The sequence below is a fragment of the Artibeus jamaicensis genome, unplaced genomic scaffold (assembly GCF_021234435.1).
Source record: "Artibeus jamaicensis isolate MK-2021 breed Jamaican fruit bat unplaced genomic scaffold, CSHL_Jam_final contig_419, whole genome shotgun sequence".
Lineage (NCBI taxonomy): Eukaryota > Metazoa > Chordata > Mammalia > Chiroptera > Phyllostomidae > Artibeus > Artibeus jamaicensis.
The window spans coordinates 816,868-836,455 of NW_026521824.1; the positions used below are offsets into that span (position 1 = coordinate 816,868).

General features: G+C 46.3%; 1 protein-coding gene across 5 annotated transcripts in view; it reads left to right on the top strand.

Annotated features, from left to right (window-relative positions):
* Positions 1-2,134: 2,134 nt before the first annotated feature.
* Positions 2,135-19,588, top strand: part of MPRIP (myosin phosphatase Rho interacting protein) — a 161,085-nt gene continuing 143,631 nt past the window's right edge. For all 5 annotated transcript variants that reach the window (XM_037163187.2, XM_037163186.2, XM_037163192.2 and 2 more), the window contains exon 1: positions 2,135-2,783. In XM_037163187.2, the coding sequence (XP_037019082.2) occupies positions 2,661-2,783 (123 nt within the window). In that variant the 5' untranslated portion in view covers positions 2,135-2,660. The remainder of the gene's footprint in view (positions 2,784-19,588) is intronic.

Genomic DNA, 19,588 nt, shown 5'->3' on the forward strand with positions numbered 1-19,588 from the left:
GTCTCATTGCTTGAAAGCAATGGGTGTGTCCATATTTGGATTCACGGACACACCCATTGCTTTCAAGGCCCTGAGACTCTACCCTGTGAGCGCCTGTCTGGAATGCCTTCCTTCTCCCTCCTCCTAGCTGGGTCTTACTCAACCCAGGTACTTCTTCCTCTAAGGAGCTGTCCCTGGAGCTGTATATGCAGCTGTGTGCCCTAGTCTGGATTTCCACAGAATACTGGATTGAATTTGTCTATCTGCCTCCTGTTCCTCTACTTACTCAAGTGTAAGCTCCTTTCGGGCAGGCTTGAATCAAATGCTTCTGTATGGCCCCAGTTGTGGACTCGTCCTGTGCAAGGCAGGGGCTGGATGTGTCCACTGACTTGAGCAGAACATGCCAAGGATTTTCTTAAGGGAAATGGCCACTGAGTTGGCCTTGAGGCATGGGTATGACTTATAAAAATTGTTCTAAAACAAGCTGTACATTCACACAATACCAAATCCAAAGGGAACAAAAGGGCTTACAGTGAGAAGTAAAAACAGGTCACCTCTCAACCACCTAGCTCCCTCCCTAGAGGCCACCATTGGTATCAGTTTCTGAGTATGCTACACAAGCAAGAATTGTCTGTCTACCCCACCACACACACACACACACACACACACACACACACACACTTACTTGGCACAGATTTAAACCAACAGAAATTTGCAATAATAGTACAATATATACCCTTTGTTTAGATTCACAAATTAACAAGCATTAAATCATGCAATGCCCACAACCATGCAATCATGCCAATTGTGTAGATGAGGTAACTGAGGCAGCAGGCAGGTGAAGCGACTTACCCAAGGTCACAGAGTTAGTGATGGGTAGAGCTACTCTTTCTCCCTCAGGCTGCTCAAGACTTTGATCCACCTTCCCTTAGTTCCCTTTGGAGGAAAGTATCTTACCAAATTGAAATCTACCACCCTGAGACATTCACCAGATGATCGGTGGAAAAGTACACAGCTCTGGAAGCATTTGCTCATTTGCTGTTTCTCTTAGAACCTTCCCATTCCCTAAGCAACAGCTGCTGTCGCTGCCGCTGGCACATGCTTCAATGTCACCTCCTCTGTAAGGGCTGAGTGAGCTCACTCCCCCTGTTTAAAGACTTCAGTGGTTGACTCCTGGCTGCCAACAAGATGATAAGTATATGCCTGAAGTTGGAATTCAAAGCCCTGAATGATCTGGCATCAAGAAGTCTTTTAGCCTCATCAGTCCTACTCCTTCTTCCTCGACCTCTCACCATCTGTTTAAATTTCCCTACCCCCTTGAAGCGCCCTTATAGTCCCAAAGAGCGCATTTCCCCCTCTTTGTGCTCCTGAATATTCTGCCTGTGTCTCCTTTACGTTCTTCTCCAGGTCGTCTTTTGGCCAGAAGACTGCACAAGTTAATTCGGGAGTCTGAGCCTTTATTTCCCCAAGCACCTAAGTGGGTGAGAAGTCCTACTTCAGGGTCTGGCACAGAGTAAGGCCTCACTAATCTCCCACATTAGAACTGACAGCCCTTGGAGGCTAACGTCTTCTTTTAGTCATCCCTTGAAACCCTGCCTCCTATTTCTTACCTTTTCTGCTCCGCAATTTCCTCGTGTGTAAAATGCAGATGACAACGGAGAGACTGTGTAACTTTAATGGATATCGAGCACTTGAAATGCTGAGTATGATTTCTACGATGGAGGTGAGAGGGCGGGCGCATAGTAGGTGTTAAAGCAATCCGTTCCAGGCTGGGCTCGGATGTCCAGATGGGCACCGTAAGGCAATGTTGGAAGTAAGAGGTTTGTAGAGAGACTGCCGGGAGGTCGATTCTCTCCCTCAGGCTCCCGTCCCCGCCCTGCAGCTGTCAGGACCCTGCTGGCCGCGGCACCAGTCCACCAAACCTGAATGTCCGATCCTGGTGCCCCACCTTCCTCGCTGACACAAGTTACTGTAGGCCCAGCTGCCCTTTGTCCCCGCCCCTGGTTTCCATTGGCCAAGGGGTTTCTTTGTTAGCTGAAGCTCGGAGCTGCCATTGGTCGACAGGGCCACCATTCGCGTCCAGGCGCGGCCCCGCCCCGCGCGCTGCCCCTCTGGCTTCCTCCTCCCCTGCGCCCGCCCACCCGCCGGCCCCGCCCCGAGAGTGCGCGAGGCTCAGCTACCATTTGCTTCGGCCGCGGGGCGCCCGGGGCACTGGCGCTGGTACCAACTGCGGGGGCCCGCTGCGACCCAGTACCTGAGAGGCGGGCCCGAGCGCGGGGAGGCAGCGGGCCCAGAAGGCCGCGTCCATGGGCCTACAACGTCCGGGCTGTGGCTGTACAGGCGGGCGGCGGGGACCGCGCGCTCTGTGAGGGCCTGGGGTTCAGGGCCCGGCGAGGAGGTGTCCGGGCGCGCCGTGTATCGCAGCGCCGTCGTGCGAGGAGAGGCCCGGCCCGTATCTTGGCGCTAGCGAAGCCACCCTGACTGCTGGGGACGCGCTCCGGCCTGTGTCTGCGGCCCGGCAGTGAGGTGGCGGCCGGCACGGGCTTGCCGCGGCTCCCGCTCTGTGCACGGCCTCAGTCTCCCAAGCCCGCCGTGCATGGTGCCGCCGCCCCTCCAGCCTTCGTCCGCTGCGGAGCGCGCCGGACCAGGCGGTCGGGCCTCGCCGCGCCGCCGCGCCGACCATGTCGGCGGCCAAGGAGAACCCGTGCAGGAAATTCCAGGCCAACATCTTCAACAAGAGCAAGTGTCAGAACTGCTTCAAGCCTCGGGAGTCGCATCTGCTCAACGACGAGGACTTGACGCAGGTGAGCGGGCGGGGGTCCCAGGGCTCCCCCGGAGACGGAGACCGGTGCCCCACGCAGTGAGGCCGTCGTCCCCGGCGTCCCCATTGGGCTGGAAGTTACCAGGCACGTGAACGCCTCTCTGGGTGTTTCAAGGGGTCGGCAGAGGAGGGCGGGAGTGCCTCGCCCGGGGCGCCGGCGTCTTCCCACCCCCGGGACTTGACGGCTGTGAGACCACAGCCCTGCTACGGAAAAGAAAGCAGACGATTCCCTCTTCCCGAGGCGGGCGGGGGTGGGGGTGCATTCTAGACTCCTAGGGAAAATAAAAAAGGAACAGAAAAAATGTTCATGAGTCCTTGGGCGGGGGGAGAGGGTGAAGTTGGGGGGAGGTCGAGAAGTGTATTGATAGACTCGGGACAAAGGGAAAATCCTCAAGTATGCCGAAAAATAACATCCTTTCCCGTTCCCATAGCCCTGCGTGTGATTCATGCTTTTTGGGTGACTCAAAAACGCCTGGTTTTTCTTAGTAGGAACAAAACGCTTTAGGATGTTTTGCTGCTTTACCGGACCCCCGCAGAATCTGTTTTAGGACCGAACTTAGACTTGTCCGCCCAGAGGGGCCAAGTCACTGTGGCTTCCCCTTATCAGACCCGGGCTGCCCTCTTTCTTTGTCGTTGTCGCTGTCAGTGGTTCAAGAGGTGAGGAGTCGTGAAGTCTGCAGAGGAGGATGTTGCTCTTGAACTTAAACTGGAGGCCATAGGGCTGGGGCTCCCCCTCCCTGCCTCCACTGACCCAGCTCTCCAGTCTCTTTGCAAGGAATGAGGACACCTGTGGGTCCTGTGGAAAGTCGGTTGGCTTCTTGTTTTATCTGCCAAAGGAGGTCTTTAGGATAGTTCAGCAGCTCCCAAACTTGCCTCCGAGTCACAGTCTTTAAACGTACAGAGTCCTGCCCTCCCACCTTCCATCCCTGGAGTGATGTAGGAGGTGAGGGAATTTGTATTGGTAACAGCTCCCCAAGAAGTTGGACTGTTGCCCCCACCTGCGTTTGGGAGCCTTGCTACCTGAGCTGCCTGTGTTCCTGGGTTCTCTGGAACTCTGGCGGTCTTTGAGACTTCCAGATACCTTGGAAACCCACCTTGGATTTCCTGCGGCAAGCCTTGTCTGCATCCCCTTGGGATAAGTCTCTGTGCCTCCTTGCCCTCTCCACCAGTCTCCCTCCTTTGCAGAGCTTCTTTCCTGCTGCTGAATGAGGAGGCCAGGGGAGCCCCTTGTTCATTTCCTCCTGAGTTGGGGGGGCGGGCTAGTTTAAGCCCCTGCTCTTTCAGAAGAAAGGAGTTAATGCTTTGAAGTGCATCCGCCAGACTGTTTTTAATGCTACTTAAGTGCTCACAGGGTTTGACCTGTTTTACGTGGCTGAGGAGAGTGGAGAGTTGTGTGGCAGGGCAAGAGTTTTGTCCTGGGACTTAGTGCCTTCCTCCGAGTTCAGGTTCCCAATGGCCAGGAAGAGACTCCTTTCATCTTAAAAAAAAAAGCTTAACCCAATGGTGAAGGCTGCAAAGTCATAGGATTGTTAGGACAGAAGAGCCAGGTCAGCTTGGGAAGAGTAGAACTGCTTCCTGGTAAGGTGTTCTGGGCTGTGGGTAAGGTGTTATAAGGGAGATTACCTCTTCTTGACTGGATGCCTTTTTCTGAGAAGCAGTTAATGTGGTGATGAGGATCCTGGACCAAGAGTCAGGAGACCTTGCTTCCAGTCTTGGCTGTCACTTTCAGCTATGTGACCTTGACCAGTCCTTTTGTCTTTGTTCATTTCTTTTTATAAAAATTGGAAGTAGAGATCTCTGGCTTAGCTCCCTCACCAGGCTATTGTGAAAAGGAAGGACTTATATTAGGTTTTTTTTTTTTTTACAATTTAAAAAACAAACAAAACCCACCTATAGAATAGTAAACTTGGATTTAGGAAGTTCCTGACCTTGGCAAGCATTGTTTCTTTTTTTCTTTTCCTTTCTTTTTAGAGAGAGAGAGGATGAGAGAAAAACAGTTTGTTGTTCCACTTATTGATGCATTCATTGGTTGATTCTTGTGTCTGCCCTGACCAGAGATTGAACTCACAACCTTGGCCTATGGGGACAATGCTCTAACCAACTGAGCTACTCACCAGGGCAGCAAGGGTTATTCTGAGAGAGTTTACCGGTTATTTCAGGCAACTGCCAAAATTGGTAAATTGGATACTTATTTTCTGATCCTTAAGCTTAGATAAACTAGAATGGAATCTTCATATTTGGGTTGAATCTGTTAAGAATTTTTTAAAAACCTATTATTTTATTCAAAGAAGTGGGGTCACAAATTTAAAGTACTTTCCTTTCACTGTATTGGAAGTTGAATTGTGGGTTTTAAAACAGACCTGAGTTCCAGGGCATAATTGGAATGGTAGTTTCTGAAATAATAAGTGATGTTGTTTGTGCTGGGTGAGATTAGGTCAGCCTTCTACCTTCTGGGATCTTTCAGGAAGAAACTGCTCTTGAAAAGAGGAGGGAGGCTCAGGGCTGTTGCCAACAGCCTTAGCTGCTTGCTGCTCTCTGCATGCATTGTGCCCCCTCAACCCCCCTTATTACTCTCATCCTCATGGCTCCTTTAGAAAACCTCAGCCAGTTGATTCCCATCAGTCTCCTCCAAGTCCCTGCTTCCTGCTCCCTTCCTTGCCCTGAGTTTATTTTAGGCCATCAAGACTGGAAGATAGATCAGCAATAATTGAGGCTATCCCCTCTCTCAGAGGTGAGGGCACTGAGATCAGTGAGGCAGTGAGATGGGCTTTTGCCCTGGGATAGACATTTCTTTGAGACTTGAGCTTATTTCCACAGCTGTGGATTTTGTTTGCCTCCCCCCCCCCCCCCCGAAAAGTGCAAAAACCTCTTCCAGGCACAGCATCATAGAATCAGACCTGGAAGAGATTTAAGATCAGGTGAACTACTGTGTCCCAGTACAGGGACACAGTCAGGATTCTTCATCCACTGTTGTCCCCTACTCATTACAATGGCTATCCCATAAACACATGGTGAGGAGAATCATGTCAAGATGATTATGTTACAAAAGATGTCTTGGAGGTCAGGCCTTGGGTATCCCACCAGAGACCTTGAGATTACTGACTCGGAGCAGAGGAGTTCCTTACTCTTTCCTCCCCACTGGAATTCAGAGTGATCCAGGATGAGTAATGAGCAACAGTCTGTTATTACTTGTCCTGGCACCCTCCAGTCCCAGCCCTGTCCACAGGCTAGCATTCACCCTTCAGCTCCCCTAGGCACTTCTCTGCATACAGATGGATGCAAATACTCAGTTAAAGCCTTTTTTAACCGCACCTGTATGGACCTATTTGCAGCATTATTTTTTTCTGGTTGGTAACATGTCTCACAACTCTTTTTATGGTATTAAATAAAAATGTACTAAAGTCATTCTAGGTTTTGCTGTTATAAACATGCTTCAGCGAACAACTTTCCAAATGCTTTTGGGTGTATGGGAGCCTGCATGAATACAAATGTTTCTCTGAGGGCAAATGCTTAAAAAAAGAATGACTGGGTTGACATTAAGTACATTACATTTTTTTATAGATTTCACCAAACTGCCCTTCTAAAATGTCTGTGTCATACCATTGCCAGGTTTGGATATTATCAAATTATTTGTTTAGTAATTCCCTAATTACCAGTGAGGTTAAGCCTCTTTTTATAATATTTCTTGAATGCATTTTATTTCTTTTGTGCATTGCCAGTTCCTGTTGCTTGCCTGTTTTTTAAATTGGGTTAGTTCCTCCCCCCAACCCCCATGGTACCCCCAGTGATTTGTAGGAGCTTTCTGTATATACTCTAGGTCAGGGGTCCAGAAACTTCTGTATAAGGCTAGATAGTAAATATTTTAGCCTTTCAGGTCATATAGTCTTTGTGACAGCCGTGGAACTTTGCCATTATAGTGCAAAAGCTGCTGTGCAAAGTTGCTGTAGACAATACATAAATTAATGAAAAAATGGCTGTTTCCAGTAAAACTTTATTTACAAAGCCAGGCAGTTGGAATTGGCCTGGGAGCCATAGTTTGCTGACTCCTGCTGTAGCTGTTAAGGTGACACTTATCTTTTTTAATTTTTATGTATTGTTATTTCTCTTTATCATATGGTAGTTTTAAACATGAACACAGTTAAATTTTCATGTGTCCCTTTATAGTTAGTAGTTTTAATCTCATGCTTATGAAGTTCTTTCCAAGATTATAAAACAAATGCTTTATGCACATGCTCGTAACAGCACTATTCACAGTAGCGAAAACATAGCAATGGCCCAAATGTTTATTGATGGGTGAATGCATACACAAATTGTGGCATATCCATACATTGGAATGTTATTCGGTTTAAAGAGGCATGAAGTACTAAGACATGCTGCAACATGATTGAACCTCAAAAACATGATGTAAAGTGAATTGATTTAATTTATATGAGATATCCAGAATGTGTAAACCCAGAGAAACAAAGAGCATATTAGTGGCTGTCAAGGTTCTGGGGGAGGGTGGAACAAGGAATGTCTGCTAATGTGATCAGGGTTCTATTTCAGTGGTGATGAAATGTTCTAGAACTAGATAGAAGTGCTGGCTGCATAACATTGTGAATGTACTAAATGCTGCTGATTTGTTCACTTTAAAATGGCTACTTTTATGTTACATGAATTTTACCTAAATAAAAAAATGTACAAAAATCACAAGGGCACATGCGTACACACACACCCAAATCCCAAATCACCCATCTGCTTCTTGTACCATTTGGAGTGAATATCTGATGGTTGGTTTTCTGGAGTCTCTAGATCAGGGATTGACATTTTTTTTTTTAGGTGGCAGATAGTAGACACTATTTTAGGCCTGTGGTCCCCAACCTTTTTGGCACCAGGGACCACTTTCATGGAAGACAATTTTTCCACTGCGGGGGAGGCAGGGTTGGGGAGGTGGCAGAGTGGAAACAATAGTCACTTTCTCACTGCCACCAGCCCCCTGCCCCTCACCTCCTGTTCTGCAGCCGGTTCCTAATATGCCCCTGGCCCAGGGGTTGGCGACCCCTATTTCAGGCTTTGTAGACCAACAGGCTACATCAAAGAGTTGCCATAGGTACTTATATAGTATAATATAACCATTTAGAAATACAACAGCCATTCTTGGTTTAGGGTCTTAAAAAGCCAGTGGGCTAGATTTGGCCTGCTAAACTTAGCTTGCCAACCTCTGGGTTAGACCAGCCATATAATGTAATTTAAAATTTTCTAGTTGCCATATTCAAAAAGTAAAAAGAAATGGGTGAAGTTAATTATATTTTACTTAACATACCCAAAATATTATCATTTCAACAGGTAAAGAAGTTATGTGCAATTTTACCTTTATGGCACCTTTCAGTTCAGACGAGCCACTTTCCAAGGCTCCACAGCCATGAGCCACTGGTGCCTACAGTGTAAGACCAGGTAGCTACCACTGCAGCAGCCTGGCCCATGGCTGGGGTCTTCAGACCCCAGGGCAAAGCACAGGGTAGGCAGGCTGTGCTTGTGGGTTTCTTTCCTCCATGGGGTGTTATATATACACTGGGTTGTCTTGATACTCCTGTTTGTGTCCCTCACCCTTGTAGTGTTTTTTTTGCCAACTTTTAGGGGTTCTTTTCTTGAATGTAACATCATTTTTGGTGGTTCTTTTTAGTGTGGTTGAGAGCTTTGGGCCTCTGATATCTGCTCCCCAACCAGGGATGGAAGAGAGGAGGATGCTGGCCAGGGCCAAGCTGTCCTGTCCTGTGGACAGTGAGAACCTGGGGGGCAGGCTGGTATGCCGCTCTAGGCTCATTGCTGGATGTAGCCGACTGCATCTGACACAGCCCTTTGTCTTTGCTAAGTGTTTTGCAGCTGTATCCAACACCCCCCCATGTACGCTGCATTCTAGCCTGCTACTTGACCTTTGTCTTTGAATTCTTTTCCCCTTGCTACACAAAAGGACAACAATGGAAGACCTATGTTCTATTCTTGGCACAAACCGTGCAGAGTGGCCCAGGAAGGTCAATTATGTTCTCTGTGCCTTGGTTTCCTGCCCATAAAGTGGGTGCTCACACATATTCTGTGTACTAGAGTGATGTGCTGTGATGATGGAATGAAGGGAGAGTGCTTGGCCAGGTTGGTGGATGTTGCTGAGCCCCCTTTGTGGTAATATTCCAGGAAGCATCCTGAGGACCATACCCATGGGGATAGCCTTTCTTTGGGCTGTCTCCTGATTATTAGGACTCTGGTGTTGATTAATGGAAATAAAGAAATTTCACTTGGAATATTTATCTTTAAATTGTTCCCAGGCTGCCATTCAGCCTTGAAAGAGAGGAGAGCACATTGCAATCAAGGAAAGGAGACACAGGGAGGTAACTTACTGTAACCCCATAATGCTGTGTGGGGGGAGGGTGGGCAGGGAGAGGTATGAAGAGCACTGGATGCTAATTTGGAAGCATTCAACCCGAGAAAACAGGCTTTTCATTTATCCTTCGAAACTCACTCTCCAAGCCTCACTTTCCCATATTAAATGACTGAGTTCGACCATGTCAGTGGTCTTCAAACTTTTATTAAGTCTTGGAGTCTTTTACTCAAAGGAATTGCATGTGGAAATGCCTCGTATGAAACAAAGAAAAAAAAGCAACACAGTTCTGGGCACATGGGTTAGGAGCCTGGAGCTTGGCTTCTTGGTTGGCCACCTCTGTTTCTCATCCCTATGGCCTCCTGTCACTTTTCTGTATTTTGTGGTTCTTCCATTTTTAGCCTCTGAGGTTTTTGTGAAATCATCCAAGGTAGTTTCACAGATGCCCTGGGATGGAACCCCTCAATGCCCAGCCCCACTGTTCCCATCGTATTATCACTTTCTCTGGGAGTAAGAGAGCCAGTGTGTTGATTCATTGGCATTTTGTCCTGTAGACTGGAACTGGAATCTTCCAGGCTACTCACTGTTTTTTGTTTTTTGTTTTCAGTCAGGGTCATCCTAGTTCACACGAAACCACAGCCTGTTTCTTGCCTGGAACTTGTAAGCCTCTGGGTCCTTCCTCTCCTCAAGCTCAGTTTGGCGGTTGCATGTTGCTCTGGCTGGACAATGTCTGACCAGGTCACTGGGGGCTGCTGGCAGTGAGAGGGAGCACAGGGACCTGTCGAATCCTCCTGAGCCTCTGCTGCACTGAATCAAGTGTTATACACCATGAACTCATTCCGCCCGTTGACAGCTGGGGAGGAGAGTGGGGCTGGTGGTGGGATGGCCACCAGAGAGGTCAGGTGACCTGCTCAAGGGCACTGAGCTGCCTAGCTATGGGGCTGCAATACAGAACTAGGTCCCATGAGTCTTTAGGCTAGTGTTCCCGTGGCCAGGAGTCTGTCCTCCCTCTCCTTGGGAAGGCCACTTTGACTTGTAAACTTCTACTGTTTCTGTAGAAGGCTGGGTTGGGATATTGCAAAATAAATCAGAGCTATTTAATGGACTTGAATTTCTAGCCATGGGAGCAGGGACTTGCAGGGGCTGGGTGATCTCTCTCCCCAGTTAGCAGATAGAGCCGCTGAAGCTCAGAGAGATTGAGTGACCTGCCTAGGCCATTGTGGGTTTTTCCAAAGTCTTATTTGGTCTCCCTGTCTGATAACCTTTGCTGTAAAAAACAGGGCCTTACTCTGACTAGGTTTTCTTAGTTGCTAGGGTGTGTAGGGTTACCTGTCGGGAGTCTGGGAGTTCAGGACACTTTGCAAGTGTCCTGCACTTGCAGGATACCAGCACTTGTGCAGGTGCTGAAATCTCTTCACCCTTCAGGTATTCCCCAGATGGGCTTCTGGCCTGTGGTAGTGACCACAACTGTGGCATAGTCCCGAGCAGGAAGTACTGTTTTTCCCCCTGAAATAGGAATTTACAATCCGGAAATAGTTGTGTCCTTGATTTCTGTAGGTTCTAAAGTACAGGTTTTAATAGGCAGTCCTGCAAGGCTCCTTAACGTACCTTCAGACCTGTTCTCTTACCTCCTACTAGTCCTGGTCCATAGCTGAAGGGGCCTGGGCAGTGGCTGCTGGCCGTCTCATTCAAACTAGAGAAAGAGCCTGCGTCTCCAGGGTCTCTGGATGCCACACCCCTAGCCATGCTAGTGACCTGGGTGCAGGGAGCTTCAGGATCAGTAAGGTTGGGCTGTTATAGTTGTCTCCTGTCTGGGCACCCACTCTGACCTAGAAATGTGACACAGTTCCACTTTTCATTTAAATGTGCTCAAGTAAAATGGAATTGGGGTGGGGGAGACTTTCAGGACAGATTTGGGTTAACATTCTGGCTCCATTTTAATGCTGATTGAACAGGTTGCTCAGTCTGTGTCTATGTTCCTTTTCTGCAAACCATGTTTTGGGGTGTCTGTGAGGGTGGTAGACTGTACAAAAAATAGCAAGTACAGAACTTATAAGTGCTTGGATATATAGTGAACACTCAGTGAATGGGGTTTGTTTCGCAAGCACTGCTCCAGAGAGGGGACCTGCCTCTGTGATTTTGTGGGGCGGCTGACCCTCTGTTTCTGTCTACTTCCACATCCATGGAACAAAAGTCCAGGCTGCCTCCTCTCCCACTGTGCTGGTTGGCATCACCCTAGCAAGTTCCTTATGTTATCCCCCAGGGACTGGAAAAGTTGTAGTCATTTTGCTTGTTTAGGTTTGATTTTTCAGCCTTGTTTAAGTATTGGGCTGGCAAAAAAGTTTGTTTAATTTTTTCCATAGATGGCTCTACTAGTGCTTACTTGTCTAACTTCATTCCAAACAGTTTTGTTAGATTGTATTGTGACAGCTGTCGTATCAGTGTGCATTTAAAAAAAAACTTATCAAAATTGGTGAATTTTTGTGCAGCCATTTTAATACTGAAGATAGAAGAAAATATGACACACTTTTGATGTATTATGCTTTATTATTTCAAGAAAGGTAAAAATTCGCCTGAAACACACACACAAAAAAGATTTGTGCAGTGTGGAGAGAAGGTGCTGTGACTGATTGAATGTATCAAAAGTGGTTTGCTAAGTTTCATGCTGGAGATTTCTCGATGGATAAGGCTCCATGGTCATGTAGACCAGTTGAGATTGATAGCAATCAAATTGAGAACAATCAACGTTATACCACATGGGAGATAGCCAACATACTCAAAATATCCATATCAATAGTTATTTGTTGAAACTGAAAAATGAGTCTCATTTTATGCAAAAAACTAAATGGACTTTTTGGCCAACCCAATGTAAGATTGAACTGGTTTTAAGAATTTTTAATAGGCAGGAAATGAAGAGGACAGGTGCCATCCACCCAAGAGCCAACATTAGAGGGCGGTGCTGCTTCAGGGTACAGTGGCCAGCGGCCAGTGCAGCAGCCACCCTGGAGCCCCTGCCATGCCCACACAAATACACAGTACAGGTCCTGTGAATAGCAGAGGCAGATCCCGATGTCAGACGTCACTTCCATTGGAAGTATCTGAGTTGCCATCAGCAAGGGAAAGGGATTAAGAGAAGCTGCTTATCCCACTCTGGTGTCCCTGGGAGCAGTTGTCTGGGAATCAAAGTCCTTGTACCTTGGGGCCTGGGTGAAATGGCCAGATGAAGATAAAGAACAGCCAGGTCCAGCCCAAATCACTGGGCAGGTGGGCAGGAGGTCTGGCCAAGATATGCCCTGGTCCTTTCATATCCAGCATTGATTCTGCCAGCCAGGTTGGTCCTTTAGGCCTCCTTCCTGCTGCCCTTTTAGACTTTACAGAGGGAGTGCAGTGCAGCTTTCTGCCAAGGGGACCCTTCTTAGGATCAACAAGTAGAACTGGCTCCTTGTGAACAGGCTTTGAACAGGCTCTTCTAACAGGGAACTGCCATCTCAGCAAAGAGCCCATGACTCTAAGTCTCTACATCTCCATTCCTGCCTAGAAACCCTGTGAGCTTAAAAGTTCTTTTTGGGGAGCTGAGCCAGCTAGTCTGGCTATGCAGCCTTTTATGGTGCAGAGGTTTTCCTGTACTTAAATCAAAGGAGCAGTTGACATGCTGTGGGAATATTTATTGAGATGGTGGTGCCATTCATAGCAAACAGTAACTGCTGAGTGCCAGGACACTATTAACTCATTTATATTCACAGCAGCCTAATGAAGTGGAGGAATTACAAAACCTAGATGGAAAGAGGATATTGTAACTTGCCTAAGGGCAGTACAGTTAAGTGGCAGACCTGGGATGCAAACCCAGGCAGTCTGACTCAGGGCCTCCTCCTTCCACCATTTCCCATACTAACCCGAGGCAGATGAGGGGGGCCTTCTGGATTAGTGTGTGTATGGCCCTTGGTCCCTTGTGTCCAGGGGGGTAGGGGCTGTCCTGTTAGAAGGGTGTGGGTATGCTGGGAAGGGTGTGGTTGGAGGATGAGGCTTGGGCTGAACTTAGATTTCTCCTCTTTTTTTTTTTTTTTTTTTACCTGTTTTTAATGGAAGCAGTTTTTTGAGTGACAGGGTGTAACTTATTGATGCAAAGCTGTTGTCCCAGATATTTGTCCCCATGTCTTCTCCAGCATTCCTCTCTTTGCCACAAATGGTATCATGTCCAAAAATCCTATGGCTATGGGCTCCTTGTTAAGACCAAACAGGGAAGAAGAGGGTTTTTAAAATATCATTCCTCCCCTCTTTCTTTAGCTGCTGCAGTCCAGAGAGGAGGAGTCCTGAGCACGGGCTGGGCTTTCAGGGCATGTGTGTGGGCAGAGGGTTGAGCAGGCAGAGGGTTGAGTTGGGGAGTAAGAGGGAGAACGAAGAGTGGGCCATCAGCTGTGTGTCTGGGATCTAGTGAGCTCTGTGTGTGTATGTGGGGAGTGGGGTTAGGTGGAACTCATACAACAGAAGTTAACCATTTTAGGGAGTACAATTCATTTGTATTTCGCACATTCACAGTGTTGTGCAAACACCACCACTCTGTAATTTGAAACATTTCATCACCCCAAAAGAATATCAGTAACTATTAAGTGGCTATTCTCTCTGCTCCCCACTCCCAGTTTTCAGCAACCACCAATCTGCTTACTGTCTCTAGGGATTTACTTATTGCGGAAATTTCATCAAAATGGAATGATAGGATATGTGACCTTTTGCCTGGCTTCCTGCACAGCATGTTTTCCTAGTTCATCTATGTGGTAGCATGAGTCAGTACTCATTGCTTTTTTTTTTTTTTATGTTCAAGTACAGTAACCTGCATTCCCCCCCCCCCCCATTCCCCACATTGGTTTTTTCGGCTAACTAATATTTTGCTGTAAAAGTGCAGTACATTTTGTTTTTCTGTACATCTGTCAATGGACATTTGGGGTGTTTCCATCTTTTGACTGGTGTTAGTAGTGGTGCTATGAACATGTGTTTTGAACACCTACTGTCAGTTATTCTGGGTAGAGATATGAGGTGCAGTTCTTGGGTCCAGTGGTAATTCTGTTAACACTGTGTTTTGAATCAGTGCATCAAGTCAGACATCAGCACTACATCCTGTTGGGTGGGAGGACAGTGGAGAAGGCGCAGGAGGGATGGTAGAACCTGGACAATGCTGCACAGAGCTCAGTGCTCCTCATCTGAAGGTGTCCAAGATAGACTTGGGGCCCAGGGCCACCTTCAGGGTTGCGAGCACTGTCTATATGGCTTTGAGGTTGTGGCAGATGTGTCTGTGTGCAGGGGTGATGGAGCCACTTTAAGCTTCATTCACTCCTCTTTTTGTGTAACTTGAAGATCAGCTGAGCTGCCAAGAAGGAGCTAATTGGGGCTTTAATATTGTTGGAAAAGGGGCTGAGGAGTAAAGGACTTGAAGGCTAGACAACATGGGGAGACTTGGAGCACTGCAGAGTGTGGAGGTGCGAGGGGAGCTGCTAGTGAGAGGGCCAGTGGAGTCAGATAGAGGGAAAAGGCCTTATCTGGCCTGTTTGGCACTTTGTTACCAGTTTTCAAATTTTGTTTCTTTAGCTGTAGAACATGGAGCCCCTTGAAATGGAATGTGGAGCTCACTCCCCACATTGGTTTTCAAAGCAATGTATGAAAGCTGGGAGGAAAAATGGTACCCTTGTGAGACTACTTCACCCCACCCTCATGCCCCGCCCTACCCCATATTCTGCAGTGGCCTTTGAAGCACAGTCTCTGGGAATTTTCACTGTTTGAAAAACAATGATTTACTCTAACTCTTGCATTAATATTTTTTATGCAATGAAATATTTGATGTTTACAAAAGAACATGAGGTAGCATATATGTACAGTATATGTACAGTATTCAAAATGTCTGAGGTGTTCGGTGTTTCCTGTGTTTCAGCTTCAGTGGCTGGGATCCAGGGAAGAGGACCCACACGGGGATGTTCCAAGCATAGAGTTCAGCCCCCTGTTTTGCCATCTCTCAGTACCTTGTTGACTGAGACAAGTGGAGGAACCTGTTCATTTTTAGATGGACTGTGATACAGCTGCCCGGGGCAGAACTGGTGTGAGAGGCGGCCTTTTAAGGTAGTGCTGGTGAAAGGAAAGGACTCTTGAGTAGAGACCTGGAGACACACCTGAAGGATCATTTGTATTTGGTCTGACAGAGCCAGAGAGGTGCAGTCAGGTTGGAGCAACCTTGGTGGTAGAACAGCCAGAGAGGCAGGGGTGTTGTGGGGGCAGGACAGGATAGTTATGACCTGAGGGTGTGTTGCTGTGGGGGTGGGGCAGTTGGCTAGGTCACTGGGTCTTAAACATTTTGTTCTGCATACCCCTTTTAATTCTTGATTATTGAGGCCCTCAGAAGGCTTTTGTTTATGTAATATGGTATTTACTACATTGGAAATTAAAACTGAGAAATTAAAAAAATATTTATTTAAAAATAAACCTACTACATGTTCATATATATAACAGTTGTATTCAGAAAAGTAGCTTTTCCAAAACAAAAAAAATATCTTTGAGAAAAGTTATATATTTTACTTTTCTTGCAAATCTCTGTAACATCTGTCATACATCTCTATAACATCTTTCATACATCTCTGTAACATCTGTCATAAAGACAGCTGGATTCTCATATCATCTGCATTTAATCCATTGCATTATCAAGTCCTGTAAGCCTCTGCAAGCCCTATACTAAATTAGTGAAAGAATGAGAGTGAAAAAAGCAAATGATGACTTAGTACTTTTATAAAAATAGATTTGGCTCACAGACCCCAAAGTGTCTCTGGGACTTCGGCCATTTTCATGAAGGCCTGAATGCCTTCATAGGAGCCGAGGTGAATATGCCAGTTACAAAGTTGATGGAAGTGTAGAATCTGGGCTGATAACCGAGTTGGGGTGTCAGATGGGGACTGACCAGGGGGCCACTGCAGAGTAGTGCCTACTTCCTCTGGCAACCCACCCTTACTTCCTACCTCCTAGGCCTGTCTAAGGCCTAATGAAGTGCTAGTAAGGTACACAGCATGTGGTAGGGACTCCATTTGAAAACTGTGGGGTAGCTTTTATTCTTTTGACTGTAAGAGGAGTCTGAGACTAGGAAAAGAAATCACTTTGCATAAAAGTTGTTTTTACCACTGTGCTCTGTAGCTTTCCAAAGGGAGAAGTCAGAGGTGACTAGAATGTTTTAGGTTGGAGACAGGAGCAGTGCCTGCCAGGTCCCCCCTGTGTAAATCCTCCCAGCTGAGGATTTACAGCCTGGGTCAGGTCATCCTCCTGGCCCTGCCACTGATTTGCTTTGTGGCCAGAAGGCAAGATGACCCCAGTCTTTTCATCTGTTCACTTAATGGTGCTTGATAATTTCCAAACCCCATCTGACCTGGAGCTTGGTGTTCAGACACATGAGTAAGAGGTATGGAAGTGGCCAGATGGAGGGCCCCTCTCCCTGCAGATAGGGGGTTGGGACTAGGGTCGAAAATTAGGATGGAGAGGGAGATTAGGATTCTGTGGTCTAGGAGTGATGTTTGAGTCCTACTCCCTAAACATGTTGACACAAAGGGGATTCAAAGGAATCTTGGAGAGGTCTCAAGGAACACACTGGGATTTTTAATTTTATTTTTTGGGAAGCTTGATCAACCCTTACAATCTGCCTCAGGAAAATTGCCTCTTCTCTCTGGAATTAAAATGCTCCTCTAGTCCCAGCCCTTGGATTTGGTGACTAGACAGGAAATTTGATATCTTTAATGTTTTGTTTTGTTTTAAGATTTATTTATTTATTTTTAGAGAGGGGAGGGGATGAAGAAAGAGAAGGAGAGAAATATCAATGTGTGGTTTCCTCTTGAGCGCCCCTTACTGGGGACCTGGCCCACAACCTAGGCATGTGCCCTGTCTGGGACTCGAACTGGTGACCCTTTGGTTCACGGTCTAGGGCTCAATACACTGAGCCACATCAGCCAGGGCTGATGTCTTTAGTTACTATCCCCATGGACTAGGATCTGTTAGTTAGAGTACCATTGTTAAAGAAAACATGTTTCCTACCCCTTCTTCCTTTCCCGCTCTCTGCTCCTGCCTCTCCAGCCCTTCCATGCCCTTTTTGGTAGGCAAGTGTTTGTGGGAAAGCCTGTGTAGGTTTCTCTGTCAGGTTCTCAGCTTCAGGTCGGTCTGTGTAGCTGGAGCTGCACAACCCCTAGGCTACTTACAAGGAACCTTTCAGGACTCCCTCCCCACCTCTAAACCCTCTTCAACCCTTTTCCCCTTTTTTGGCTTTAAGGAGCTAATTGTCCAAGCTTCAGATTGATAGTGGTCTTTACCTCTTTGGTTTCTTAAACGAAGTTTCGAAACTGTCACCAAATGTACAAGGATGTTAACAGCCACCAAAAGGTGGAAACAGCCCAATGTCCAGCAAGTGAGAATGGATAGAAAACAAAAAAACAAAACAGTGGCACGTCTGTGCAATGGGATATTCTTTGGCCATAAAAATGAAATATTGATAGATGCTAAACCTTGAAAACATTATGCTAAGTGAAATAAGCCAGTTGCTTATTTCATATAAAACCATATAGTTTCTGATTCTATTCAGGAAATGTCCACAAGAGTCAACTCTAGAGACAGAAAGTAGATTAGTGGTTGCCAGGGGCTGAGGTGGGGGCTGAAGAGAGGGTTTGGGAAGTGACAGCTAAAGAATACAGGGTTCCTTTTTGAGGTGATGAAATATTCTAAAATTGATTGTTGTGATGGATGAACCACAAACTATTGAATTGTACATTTTAAATGGGTGTGTTGTATGGATGTGAATTATACCTCAAAAAATGTATGTCTCCAAACAGTTATTACCCCCACCTTGCTTTTGGTTTGTGGCCATAATTCACATTATGCTAGACTAATACAGGCATACCTCCTTTTATCACACTTCACTTTACTGTGCTTCCCAGAGACTGATTGTTTTTACAAATTAAGGTTGTAGCAAGCATGCAAAAAGCAGAAAGCAAGTCTATTCAGTACCATTTTTGTAATAGCATTTGATAATTTCATGTCTGCCACATTTTGGTAATTCTTACAATATTTCAAACTTTATTATTATATTTGTTATAATGATCTGTGATGTTACTATTGTAATTGCTTTTGGGTGCCAGGAACTGTGTCCATATAAGACAGCAAATTTAATTAACGAATACCATGTGTGTTTGATTGCTCTACTGACCCACCATTCATTCATCTCTCGTCTTTTTTATAGTCCTCCCTCAGTCTAGTAGTGATGGTTCAGTTGTGCTCCCTCTAAACATGGATAGGAAGGGGATTCAAGGGAATATTGGAGAGGTCTCAAGTGACATATTGGGATTCTTAATTTTATTTTTTGGGGGGAAACATCGCACAACAATATTGAAATTAGGTCAAATAATAACCCTACGGTTGCCTGTGAGTGTTCAAATAAAAGGCTGAGTTGCATGACTCTCACTTTCAGGGATGTCCAACCTTTTGGCGTCTCTGGGCCACACTGGAAGAAGAAGAGTTGTCTTGGGCCACATATTAAATACACAGGTACTAACGAAAACTGATGAGTGAAAAAAAGGTTTTAAGTAAATTTAAGATTTTGTGTTGGGCCACGTTCATAGCCATTCTGGGTTGCATGTAGCCTGTGGGCCATAGGTTGGACACCCTTTAAATCAAAAGCTAGAACTGATTAAGCTTAGTGAGGAAGGCATATTAAAAGCCAAGACAGACCAAAAGCTAGACCTCTTGTGCCAAACAGCCAAGTTGTGAATGCAAAGGAAGTTCTTGAAGGAAATTAAAAATACTACTCCAGGGAACACATGGATGATAAGAAATTGAAACAGCTTTATTTAAGAAAAATAGGAAGAAATTTTTGGTGGTCTGGATGGAAAAGTAAACCACCCCAGCATTTCCTTAAGTCAAAGCCTAATCCAGAGTGAGATTCTAACTCTTCAATTCTATGAACACTGAGAGAAGTGAGGAAACTGCAGAAGGAAAGTTGGAAGCTAGCAGAGGCTGGTTCGTGAGGTTTAAGGAAAGAAGCTGTTACAGAATGGACTAGGGACAAAATACTATTTCCTAACAGAACCCCCCTTCTCCTGGGGTCCCCCTATACTAGGTTCACCTTGCCCATTGCCATGGAATTATAGTTCTCAGTGCCAGAGATTGGTGAAAAGGAAAGGAATTATTTATTCAAAAGTTACACAGATTTAAGAGTAATGACTTAATGTCTTGATTGAGATCCCACAGTCCCTTAAAACACCCACAAACACACACAGTCCTTCCTCCCCCTCACCCCCTTTGCCCAGCCCAGGATACCATATCTCAGGAAAAGAAATAGAAGTGCATGGCTCAGGTAGTTCCTGGTTCTTCCCAGTAATCTGTACTCAGCTGGCAGGCCTCTCTGGGTTCCTAGCACCGTCAGCTATGTT